Below are 11,705 nucleotides of genomic sequence, written 5' to 3' on the forward strand. Positions count from 1 at the left end.
ATCCCCTCCATCCTGAGAAAGCTGGCGTAGATGAAGAAGTGGTGTAGTGGTAAATAGCAGTGGACTCGTAATCTGGTGAACCGGGTTCGCTTCCCCGCTCCTCCACATGCAGCTGCTGGGTGACCTTGGGCTAGTCACACTTCTCTGAAGTCTCTCAGCCCCACTCACCTCACAGAGTGTTTGTTGTGGGGGAGGAAGGGAAAGGAGAATGTTAGCCGCTTTGAGACTCCTTAGGGTAGTGATAAAGCGGGATATCAAATCCAAACTCTTTTTCTTAATCCTGATTTGATTTTATTCTTTGGTAGATCTAATAGAAAATTATTTACAGATAACAGTTCCTAAAGCAATTCAAATGTTGTCCTTCACCAGTGCCGGATGTACGTATAAGCTAAACAAGCTCTAGCTTAGGGCCCCACTCTCTTGGGGCCCCCCCAAAAAAATTAAAGGTAAAAGACCTGTGGATGTACATTTCCAAAATATAAGACAAAAAACAAATAAAACAAAACCTACCTACAGCAATGGTGTTTTGTGTTGTGTAGGCTCCTATGATGTAAGTCATGGGCCCTGCCTGCTAGCCTGCTCCCTCAAATATCACTGGTTTGCTCCTTTCTATATATAGGGTGCCTACATTCTGCATGGACTGGTTGCAGGGCAACATGTGCAAATGGCTTGAGATACCTATGAGGTCCATAAACTACCAGATAGCATATATTCAACACAAAAAACAGCGAGGATTTGTTGTGGAAAAGGACAGCTAGACATATAAAGGGTCCTATTACTTTGAGTAGCTTAGGACCTCAGCAAAACTAATTCCGGCCCTGTCCTTAACACTTTCTCAAAAGTGTTTTTATGCAGGGGTTCTTTGACATCGTAGACCGACCTCTGTCGAAATGCCACGGCATCGAGTCTACTGGCCAGGAATAAGTTGCACCGGACACCTTACCCCACCAAAGCCACCAAACCAGCATTCAGAGTAGGATGTAGCCCACTGAATGTGCTGACATGGTGCTGGGGTTGCAAAATGACACCGCGAGCCTGGTGCTGCTACACCAGAATGCAATGTGTGTTGCGCCTGTGGTCATTTAGCAGCTAGTTATGCGGGGAAAAGCAAAGAAGGGTGCCTTCACCCCAGTGTGGGTCCCCTTTCTCACATACACAGCAAAACAGGACAATTATCTATTCCCCCCAATAGCTTATGAATCAATATGACCCATCTGACCCAACAACCTACCCCTCCCCACAAAACAAGCCGCACTGCAGCCAACTGAACACAACCAGGTAAAAGGTAAAGGACCCCTGGATGGTTAAGTCCAGTCAAAGGCGACTATGGGGTTGTGGCGCTCATCTCGCTTTCAGGCCGAGGGAGCCGGCGTTTGTCCGCAGAAAGCTTTCCGGGTCAGGTGGATAGCAGGACTAAGCTGCTTCTGGCACAATGGGACACTGTGATGGAAACCAGAGCGCACAGAAACGCCGTTTACTTTCCCACCGCAAGGATACCTATTTATTTACTTGCTCTGGTGTGCTTTCAAATGGCTAGATTGGCAGGAGCTGGGACAGAGCAACGGGAGCTCACCGTTGTGGGGATTCAAACCGCCGAGCTTCCGATCAGCAAGCCCAAGAGGCACAGGATGCTCACAATTTTTCCCGTGGTAGTAATCATAGTTTAGAGGTCCCGGGCCCTAAGGAAGTCAGATTATCCTCCACCAGGGCCAGGGCCTTCTCAGTGATGGCTCCGACCTGGTGGAATGCTCTGTCCCAGGAGACCAGGGCCCTGCAGGATTTAACCTCCTTCTGCCGGGCCTGTAAGACAGAGCTATTCCACCTAGCTTTCAGTTTGAATTTAGCCTGATCTTTTATTCCCCTTCCTTCCTTCCCTCCCCCTCCCCTTTTTATGAAGATTATCCACTCTGGGATCCCACAGCTAATTCTCCCCTGGTCTCCTCACTGACCCAAATAGAACTAATTTAGCCAGCTAGCCCTGGTGATCATTTAATGTTTATTGGATGGATTTCCCCCTAAATTGATTTTAGAACTTTGAATTTATCGTTATTCACGCTTTTATACTGTAATTTATGCTGTTTTTTGTTGTATCACAATTAAGTGTTTTAAATTTGTTGTTAGCTGCCCTGAGCCCAGTTTTCTGAACCGGGAAGGGTGGGGTATAAATAAAAATTTATTATTTATTATTATTATTACTTGTGCTGAGCTCTGTCAGTCCGAGCGAGGAGTGCGGGCAGCAGCAGGGCAGAATGAGGAAGAGAAAACTGTAGCTGCTCTCGGTTCCTCTCTTTTGTTCTCTCTCTCTGGGTACTGTGCAAGGAGGGATGGCCCCACAGTGCTACCTAGAGAAATTGCAAGTAGCCACCTCCGCCCCCTTCCCTCTGTCTAGGGCAGGGTAGTGTTGTTCGTGATCACAGAAGACCAAGTAGCCAGCTCTTCCTCACCATTGTGGGGAATTTGACCACATGGAAAGAAAAGAACAGGACACTTTAGAACTTGTTTTAAGAAGTTTAACATTCGCTGAAAACAAAATACCTGAATCCAAAATGGAAAGCCATTACAGTGAACAAAACCCAACAACAACATTCATTTTTGAGTCCTCTTGCTTTCATAAACCAGAAGCAAAGTTTGGCAAGGGAGCAGTTGTAGGACTGGAGAAACACAGATGCTCTTCGTCCCAAGGATGGTTCCTCACTCTAAATCAAGCCGTGGCAACACAGGAAGAATAAGGTTTCCAAAGGCAGAGTCTTGGGTTATGAAGTATCCTGAGGAATGTGCATGAGCATGCTGCGAAAGGAACATAAGTGTTTCAAAATGAGACCTTTTCAATGGAAGCCAAGTCTCTCCACCGTCATGCAAGCATGAGTGAGTGCTTAAGAACATCAGATTTGGAAGGAATATCTGTTCTTTGCCACATTTCAGTCCTGCTAGTAGTTCAGTTGCTGTGACCCAGGTGTGGGGAACCCCCGGCCCTCCATATTGCCGAACTACAACGTCCGTCCTCACATCTAGCTCATTATTCCCAAGGTTTTGCCCGCAGTGTTTAAAACAGGGCGAAAAGGTGAGATAATACAGAACGTAACATGACCAAAGCCACTTCCCAAATCAGAAGACACTCTCAGAATTTTAAACTTTGTCATCACTATGCGAATCTTAAGCTTTCGTGATGCATGTTAGCTTTTGTCCCCAACGTCAGAGATGGGTGGGGGGTTCTTAGGAGCTATAGTCTCCGAGGCACCAAAACAAAAAGGCCCAGGGAAACTTGCAATACGGCCCGTTTGGATATGCTTTGGTCAGGACAACTCACCTGTAGAGCAGCCTTCTGCTGTGCAGCGATGTGCTGTAGTTCAGCATGATCACGAAAGTCCTTGTTAAGGGAAGATCTGGCGAGAGAGATGCTGCGAGCAATGATAAGAAATTGAGATGTCACACAAAGGCAGGGAAGGCAGCCATCAGCACAGTATCAAGGTAGAGGCTTGTCATGGCCAGGGTGGGTGTTTCAGAGTCAAGAAGTTCCATGTCGTTACTTTAAATACAAGACTTGGGATTTTGGGCAAATCTGACATGCAAAGTGAATAATTTGCACATGCCAGACAGCGTTGGAAACTCAGATATATAAACTAGGCACCAAATGACTCCTTCAACCAAGGTTACAGTCGCCCAACAGAATGCCTAGCTGCCATTTTGGGGCAAGACAGCTCTAACGTCTTATTTTCCAAATGATGGACTGACTGTGATTGAGTCTCAGTTAAAGATCTGGCCTGTTCAGATGAAAATCTTGAGCTAGGTTAAGAGTTTTGGGAACTTAAAGAAGAAAAGTCACTTGATCAAGGGACAGTCCACATAATATATATTGGCCTATTCCTGCCTCTTTTTCTTAATGGTGATACGGGCCATTCACAACAGTGGGAGAAGTGAAGACAAGCTGCGACAATTCACTACAGTGGCCCCTCCGGATACAAATTAAATTCGTTCTGGGGGCCTGTACTTAACCTGAAAAGTCCGTAACTGGAGGTGAAACTTCTGTGCACGTGCATGGCACGCAGAGCGCTTCTGCGCATGTGGCGAAACCCGGAAGTATACACTTCCGGGGTTGCTGCGTTCGCAACCTGAAAGTTACATATCCAGAGCGGTATGTAACTCTAGGGTCCACTGTATAATGTTCTTGGCCCCTGCTCAGGCTGCACTGAAAATGTGGCAGCTAGACTGGTGACTGGGGGCGGCCGCCAAGACCACATAACACCGGTCTTGAAAGACCTACATTGGCTCCCAGTACGTTTCCGAGCACAATTCAAAGTGTTGGTGTTGACCTTTAAAGTCCTAAACGGCCTTGGCCCAGTATACCTGGAGTGTCTCCACCCCCATTGTTCTGCCCGGACACTGAGGTCCAGCGCCGAGGGCCTTCTGGCAGTTCCCTCATTGTGAGAAGCAAAGCTACAGGGAACCAGGCAGAGGGGCTTCTCGGTAGTGGCGCTGTGGCCCTGTGGAACGCCCTCCCATCAGATGTTAAAGCGATAAACAACTACCTGACATTCAGAAGACATCTTAAGGCAGCCCTGTTCAGGGGAGTTTTTAATGTGTGACATTTTAGTGTATTTTTGGTCTCTGTGGAAGCCGTCCAGAGTGTCTGGGGAAACCCAGCCAGATGGGCGGAGTACAAATAATAAATTATTATTATTATGGCTCCAGAAATTCATTCTGATTGTGCAGATAAAATATAATGGATAGAAATCTACAGGATGGGGTATCAGTGTGTGAAAAGAGTCTAGATCCAAGGATCCCCAGGCAGGCACCTCCAGATGGCAGAGATGTCAAGAGTCATCCTGGCACCCGGGCATTTGCACTGGGCTGCAAGTGGCCACAGTCAGGTGCAAAATGCGCCGGCTAATTTTGAACGCTGGTGCCAGACGGACATTTCTGCTCAGGAACATTCACTCCAGCAATGGCAGGTGAAATCAAATAGGGAGGAAACCCAAGTGTAAGTCAAAAGGAAGTCAACTGGAAGGCATGCAGTAGAAGAAAAAGGGACCCCAGCACATTTTGCTCTCTCACCGGCGCCCCCCAATAACTTGCCTAAGTGATACCTGAATAAAACAGCGCTACTAACCAGGGGTCCATAGTCTTCATGATGGGGAGTTCATATGTTTGGTAGAGTGGCTGCAGAACTCTGTATGCAGGAAAAGAGTTTCCCATTGAGATTGCGCTGAGACAACGTCTCTTCGTAGCCAACAAGTTACAGTACGCGAAAATACTACTACTACTACTCCACCATGAGCAATAAATCAAGTTCTACGCTAAACACATGGAAGAGGATTTTGTTTTGTTTTTTCAATTCAGGGGCAGCTTTACATTCCAGCAGATTCATAGAAATCTCAAATCTTAATATGAAAACAATGATAAGGTTCAACACAGGGGAAGCGGAATTTTGGTGTAGAAGTGGGTGGAAATACAAAACATTAAAAAGTTACCTTTTTTTTTAAAAAAAAAGGTGAACTGAAATTTCCCCTCTCCAGAGGGAATGAGCAAAGATGGAAACTCTCTTGCAGCTGGCTGCTTGGAACAATTGGCACACAACTCTGATGGTTATGAACTGTTTCCATTAGAAGTATGTGTTGCTGATAGGTCTATTCACCTTCTTGGTGGGCGGCATTGCGGCTGGGTATCTGGGCCCTGGTAGCGACCCGGCTAGGGGGCGGGAGATTGTCGCCCCCTCCACGCCAGCCCCAGCTGTATCACCCCCACCTGGCCAATCTATGCTGATGGGGGGCATGGCCACAGGGTAACTGAAATCGCGGCGTGGCCAGGGTTTCTTTCTCTTGCCTCCATGCCAGAACTGCTCAGACCTGCAATGACCCTTGTTTAATGGAGGATACTCCTGGATAAGGTTATCCTGCTAAAAGTATATGGAGTTGTGGATTCTGGGCATGGGCTAGGGCAGGGGTCAGCAGACGTTTTCAGCAGGGGGCCGGTCCACTGTCCCTCAGACCTTCTGGGAGGCCGGACTATATTTTGAAAAATAATAATGAACGAATTCCTCACACCAGACAGGCCCCACAAATAACTCAGAGATGCATTTCAAATAAAAGGATACATTCTACTCATGTAAAAGCACGCTGATTCCCAAACCATCCGTGGGCCAGATTTAGAAGGTGATTGGGCCGGATCCAGCCCCTGGGCCTTAGCTTGCCTACCCATGGGCTAGGGCAGGGTTCAGCAAACTTTATGAGCAGGGGGTCGGTCCACTGTCCCTCAGACCTTGTGGGGGGCTGGACTATATCTTGGGAAAAAATATGAACAAATTCCTATGCCCCACAAATAACCCAGAGATGCATTTAAAATAAAAGGACACATTCTACTCATGTAAAAACATGCTGATTCCCAGACCATCCGTGGGCCGGATTTAGAAGGCGATTGCGCCGGATCCGGCCCCTGGATCATAGTTTGCCTACCCATGGGCTAGGGCCATGCCACTAACCCAATGGGGACCCCTCGGACTGACCTTATTTGATGTAAGTCATAGGGCTCCCCCTTCTGGTGGTTTACCCTTAGTTAGACTCCCTGCAAGGGACGCGGGTGGCGCTGTGGGTTAAACCACAGAGCCTAGGACTTGCCGATCAGAAGGTGGGCGGTTCGAATCCCCGCAACGGGGTGAGCTACTGTTGCTCGGTCCCTGCTCCTGCCAACCTAGCAGTTCAAAAGCATGTCAAAATGTAAGTAGATAAATAGGTACCGCTCCGGCAGGAAGGTAAACGGCGTTTCTGTGTGCTGCTCTGGTTTGTTAGAAGCGGCTTAGTCATGCTGGCCACATGACCCGGAAGCTGTACGCAGGCTCCCTCGGCCAGTAAAGCGAGATGAGAGCTGCAACCCCAGAGTCAGCCACGACTGGACCTAACAGTCAGGGGTCCCTTTACCTTTACCTTTAGACTCCCTGCAGGTGGGCGGGCGTCAAGATATACAGTGGTACCTCGAGTTAAGTACTTAATTCGTTCCGGAGGTCCGTACTTAACCTGATAACTGTTCTTAACCTGAAGCACCACTTTAGCTAATGGGGCCTCCTGCTGCCGCTGCACGATTTCTGTTCTCATCCTGAAGCAAAGTTCTTAAGCTGAAGCACTATTTCTGGGTTAGCAGAGTCTGTAACCTGAAGCGTATGTAACCCGAGATACCACTGTAGCCTGGTTTCACCCAACGTCCAAGCCAATAAAGTTGTGGCCTCTTTTAGCCCATAATCCCAAACACTCGTGTTGGTGTGTTTATTAATCAATGGGGAACTACAGGGCACGGGGCCTTGGCATGCAAGAGAAAGGGTCCCTTGGCTTTCCTCTTTGATCAGAGAACACAACTGAAACAAAAAGGCAGGTCTCTAAACTTACTGTACCTGGCTCCAGGGTGATTTGTGGAAGACTGGTTTTGCATCAGCAGCTTCCTCTTCTCCTTATCTAGCTCTGCCAAAATCGCAACCCTGTTTTTATTCTGAAACCCTGGCAGGAGTGAGAAGAATGGAAAAGTCTGTGCACTACTTCAAGCTCTCCAAAGTGAATGATAAAGAGTACAGTGGTACCTTGGTTCTCAAACAGAATGCGTTCCGGGAGTCTGTTCGACTCCTGGAACCGTTCAAAAATTAAGGTGTGGCTTCCGATTGACTACAGGGGTATCCTGCAGCCAATCGGAAGTTGTGCCGGATGTTGGACTTCCGGAAATCGTTCGAAAACCGGAACACTCACTTCTGGGTTTTGATTGTTCAGGAGCCGATTTGTTTGGGAGCCAAGGTACCACTGTATTAGAGATTGTACTGAAAGGGCTGCTGACGTGTTGTTTTTATTGTAATTATTTGTATACAAATATAAAATAGATTTTATATATGCATATAGCTTTAAATCTAACAATGTTCAATTGGTTTTTATTATTATTATCGCTTTCCCTATGTTTTTAGCAGTTCTTATGTTTATTTATAAGCTGCTTGTAGTCCTGTCTGGGGAGAAGGGGGGGCATAAAACTGTATATAAATTTTACTCTGGCTCTTTTTGCTGGCCCATGTAGAACCAGCGTGGATAGTTGGCCCCAGTGAATATTTGACATTTTCTCCCCTTATGGCTTTGATCTATAGGCTAGCACTTAAAACGAGGCTGCATTTTAAGCTGTATTCTAACTTATATTTTAATCAGCTTTTTGCTTGTTTTGTTTTTTTAAAAAAGTTTTTACTGTATTTATATTCGGTGTTAGCTGCCCTGAGCCCGGTCTTGGCCGGGCACAAATAAATAAATAAATAAATAAGAGTGTAGCTTGTCTCCTGCCTGTCAAGATATCCAATGTTTGCTGGTTGTGGTTTCCTGGCTAGTCTGAGCCATTCCTTTGAAATGGTAAGCACCCACTGACACACAGAGAATGCTCCTCTGACAGGTCTGTTTTGCCAGTCGTACTGTTGTTCTCTAATTTAATCTGTTCTGGGAATCCACCCGACTCCCAAAATGGTTCGAAAACCAAGGCATGGCTTCCGATTGGCTGCAGGTACTTCCTGCAGCCAATCGGAAGCCGCATTAGGACGTTTGGCTTCCCAAAAAAATTGCAAACTGGAACACTCACTGCGACGTTCGGAAGCTGATTTGTTCGACCACTAAGGCGTTCGACTACCAAGGTACCACTGTATTCGATTTGAAGGATTTGCGAGTGAAAGAACTATTGGGAAAGGTTTTCCAAGATGAGAGGAGGTAAGACTTTGGGATTGTTCTGTGTACTCACATGAAGTCTCAGGGAATATTTCCTAAATTTTGAAGGGTGAAGGGTTTTTGCGGAGTGTGTGCACCTTAAAATTTTATTATAACGTAACCATGCAGATAGAGGTGAAGATTACCAGATGTAACATTTACCTTGCCCAGGAGGATTTGATGCCATCTTGCTAGTTTCCGCCTTAATTGGCTACAACGTAGTTATGGGATGAGCTACCGAAAAGAATATAAATGGACACGTGAACATAAAAGGCTCACTACTAATACAATTGTACATTAATATTCAGTTTGCAGGATGCAATAGCAACACATTTTGCAAAATGCTTGTGAAAACGCTGAGTAGCAGGTATGCTATACGCAAAGATGGTGTGAACTGGGGCCACCTACTGGGTACATGTGACCCCCTTATTGGAACAACTACACTTGGTTTGGATTGGTTTTCCAGGGACAGTCCCGGATTTACAGAAGCCATCCTGCTTTCTGATCCTGGAATGTCCTGCAAAACTGTTGTAAGGTAAAGGGACCCCTGACCATTAGGTCCAGTCGTGGCCGACTCTGGGGTTGCGGTGCTCATCTCGCTTTATTGGCCGAGGGAACTTGTATACAGCTTCTGGGTTGTGGCCAGCATGACTAAGCCGCTTCTGGTGAACCAGAGCAGCGCACGGAAACGCCGTTTACCTTCCTGCCGGAGCGGTACCTATTTATCTACTTGCACTTTGACGTGCTTTCGAACTGCTAGGTTGGCAGGAGCAGGGAGCTCACCCCGTCGCGGGGATTCGAACCGCCGACCTTCTGATCGGCAAGTCCTAGGCTCTGTGGTTTAACCCACAGCGCCACCCGCGTCCCCTGAAAAACTGTAGGACATCCCTATTTTCCTCAGGGAAATACTGGAGGGTATGGAGCTATTCATGTCATTGGGAAGCAGCCCAAGTTTTTAAAATGTTCAATGTTTTATTATGTTTTTATATATGTTGGAAGCCGCCCAGAGTGGCTGGGGCAGCTCAGTCGGATGGACGAGGTATAAGTAATAAAAGTATTGATTACGGAATAGGACATCCCTCTTTTCATTGGAGAAACGTTGGAGGGAATTTCGTTCCATGATTCATTTTTCGGACTACAACTCCCATCAGCGCCAGCAACTGATGGAAGAGGATATGTGCAAGCTGTCTTGCAGGGTGCCTGGACTTGGGAATCCGCGAAGGGGATTCTTACAGTTAGCATTGTGGTTGCTGCTTTCGGCTCACCTCCAGCAGATGGGTGGAGTCCCTAAGTGAAAGCATAAAAATAAACAGCTCCAAGCACCTGGCGATGGACACAGTCCCCATTCACCCACATCCTCCTTGCTGGTGGACTGCTCCCTGTTTCTCTCACGCCACCCCCTTTAGCTGCCCAGATGGACTCTGCCGCCCCCCTCCGGCTGTCCAAGTAGACTCTCCCAAACCTCCTTTGGATCTACAGATAAGACTCTGCCGCCCCCTCTTTGGCTGTTCAGATGATCTCTCCCACCCCCCATTGGCTGTCTAGATGGACTCTCCCAAACCTCCTCTGGCTCTAGAGATAAGACTCTGCTGCTCCCCCTTTGGCTGCCCAGATGGATTCTCCCGCCCCCCCTTTGGCTGTTCACGTGGGCTCTCCCAAACCTCCTTTGGATCTACAGATAAGATTCTGCAGCTCCCCCATTGGCTGTCCAGATGGACTTTCCCGCCCCCCTTTGGTTGGACGAATGGACTCTCCCGCCCCTCCCCCCATTGGCTGCCCAGATGGACTCTTCCTCTCCCCGTTTTAGGGGCTCTTTCTTCCCCGCTCACCTGCTCCCGACTTCATTGTCACGCGCGCCGCGTTAACGAGGCGGGGCCAGGAAACAAGTCCCGCCTTCGCTTCCCTGACCACCCTTGACTCAGAAAAGGGTAGAGTGACACGCAGCGTCCAGCTTCCGGGATGAGCCGGAGCTTCCGCTTAGCCAGCTGGGTCTCCACTGGCGGGGAGTTCCAAAGGCGCCGCCCAAGGAAGCGGGTATTCTGCGGCGGCGCCTGCGAAAAGTATTAGTTTTCCAAGTGTCTCTTCAGCGGTCAGCGTCTAAAAAATCCCCCACCTTGTTATTCTCTCCCCCCCCCCCTATTCTTTACTGGTTTTCATTTGCACACTCCACATACACATATTTCAAATTTACACCTGCTCCCCAGAGCCGACTTCCCTCCTTCCCTCTTCTGTCCTTTTACATCACATCTTACTTTTTCGCGTTGTCTTCATCCCTTTTGTATATTATTGTTCTTTTGTATTTGTCCATCGAGTGTCTATTGTCAAATAAATCCTCCTGTATATATAGTTCTCATTGTCTGCCTATATTCAATTACAACTACCATTGGTTACATTGATCGCATTGTACATTTTACATTTTGTTATTTTCTTTATCCAGAAATTTTCTTTGTATTTCACATTATGAGGTTTATTTCAGTTCTACTGGTTTCACTACTCCACCTTATCCTTCCTATGTATGACATAATTTCCCCCCATTCTTTTTGAAATGTTTCATCGCCCTGTTGTCGAATTTCCCCCGTTAATCTAGCTATTTCTGCATATTCCATTACCTTCTGTCGCCATTCTTCTACCGTTGGTGCTTGCTGTTGTTTCCAAACCAACCTTGTTATTCTCATGCTATATCTCATGATCCTTGTGGATGCCCTGAGCTGAGATTCCTGCCTTGCAGTGGGTGGGACTAGATGGCCCGTAAGGTCCCTTCCAGCTGCAGGATCCGGCGACTCTACACCGCAGGCTGTGGCTAAAACATCCTTGCAACTGGAACAGAATATTGCGGGGGTGGGGGGACTCCACCCCTAGGAGTTGGGCTCCTGTGCATAGCTGTCAACCTCCCCTTTTTTGCGGGAAATTCCCTTATTCCAGCGCCGTTTCCCGCTGCTTCCCACTGCTATCCCGGATTGTTAGATAACCCATAGACTGTCCCCGGGACAGGTGAGGCTG

At 47.5% G+C, this 11,705-nt stretch overlaps 1 protein-coding gene across 6 annotated transcripts; it reads right to left on the bottom strand.

Annotated features, from left to right (window-relative positions):
- Positions 1–2,496: 2,496 nt before the first annotated feature.
- Positions 2,497–10,660, bottom strand: LOC310696607 (SOSS complex subunit C-like). Of its 6 annotated transcripts, none has more exons than XM_083482370.1 (7): positions 10,535–10,653; positions 9,971–9,992; positions 8,868–8,939; positions 7,379–7,481; positions 5,108–5,167; positions 3,308–3,398; positions 2,497–2,787 (listed from the first exon to the last, which is right to left on the bottom strand). In XM_083482370.1, the coding sequence occupies exons 3-7, from the start codon at positions 8,890–8,892 to the stop codon at positions 2,692–2,694; spliced, it is 375 nt and encodes a 124-aa protein (XP_083338496.1). In that variant the 5' UTR covers positions 8,893–8,939; positions 9,971–9,992; positions 10,535–10,653; the 3' UTR covers positions 2,497–2,691. The 6 variants fall into 6 exon arrangements, with proteins under 6 accessions (XP_083338496.1, XP_083338495.1, XP_083338500.1 ...); XM_083482369.1 differs by having other exon boundaries at positions 9,939–9,992; positions 10,535–10,636; XM_083482374.1 differs by having other exon boundaries at positions 7,379–7,509; positions 9,939–9,992; positions 10,535–10,555.
- Positions 10,661–11,705: the final 1,045 nt, after the last annotated feature.

Source organism: Podarcis liolepis (genome assembly GCF_965112155.1).
Source record: "Podarcis liolepis genome assembly, chromosome: 17".
NCBI lineage: Eukaryota > Metazoa > Chordata > Lepidosauria > Squamata > Lacertidae > Podarcis > Podarcis liolepis.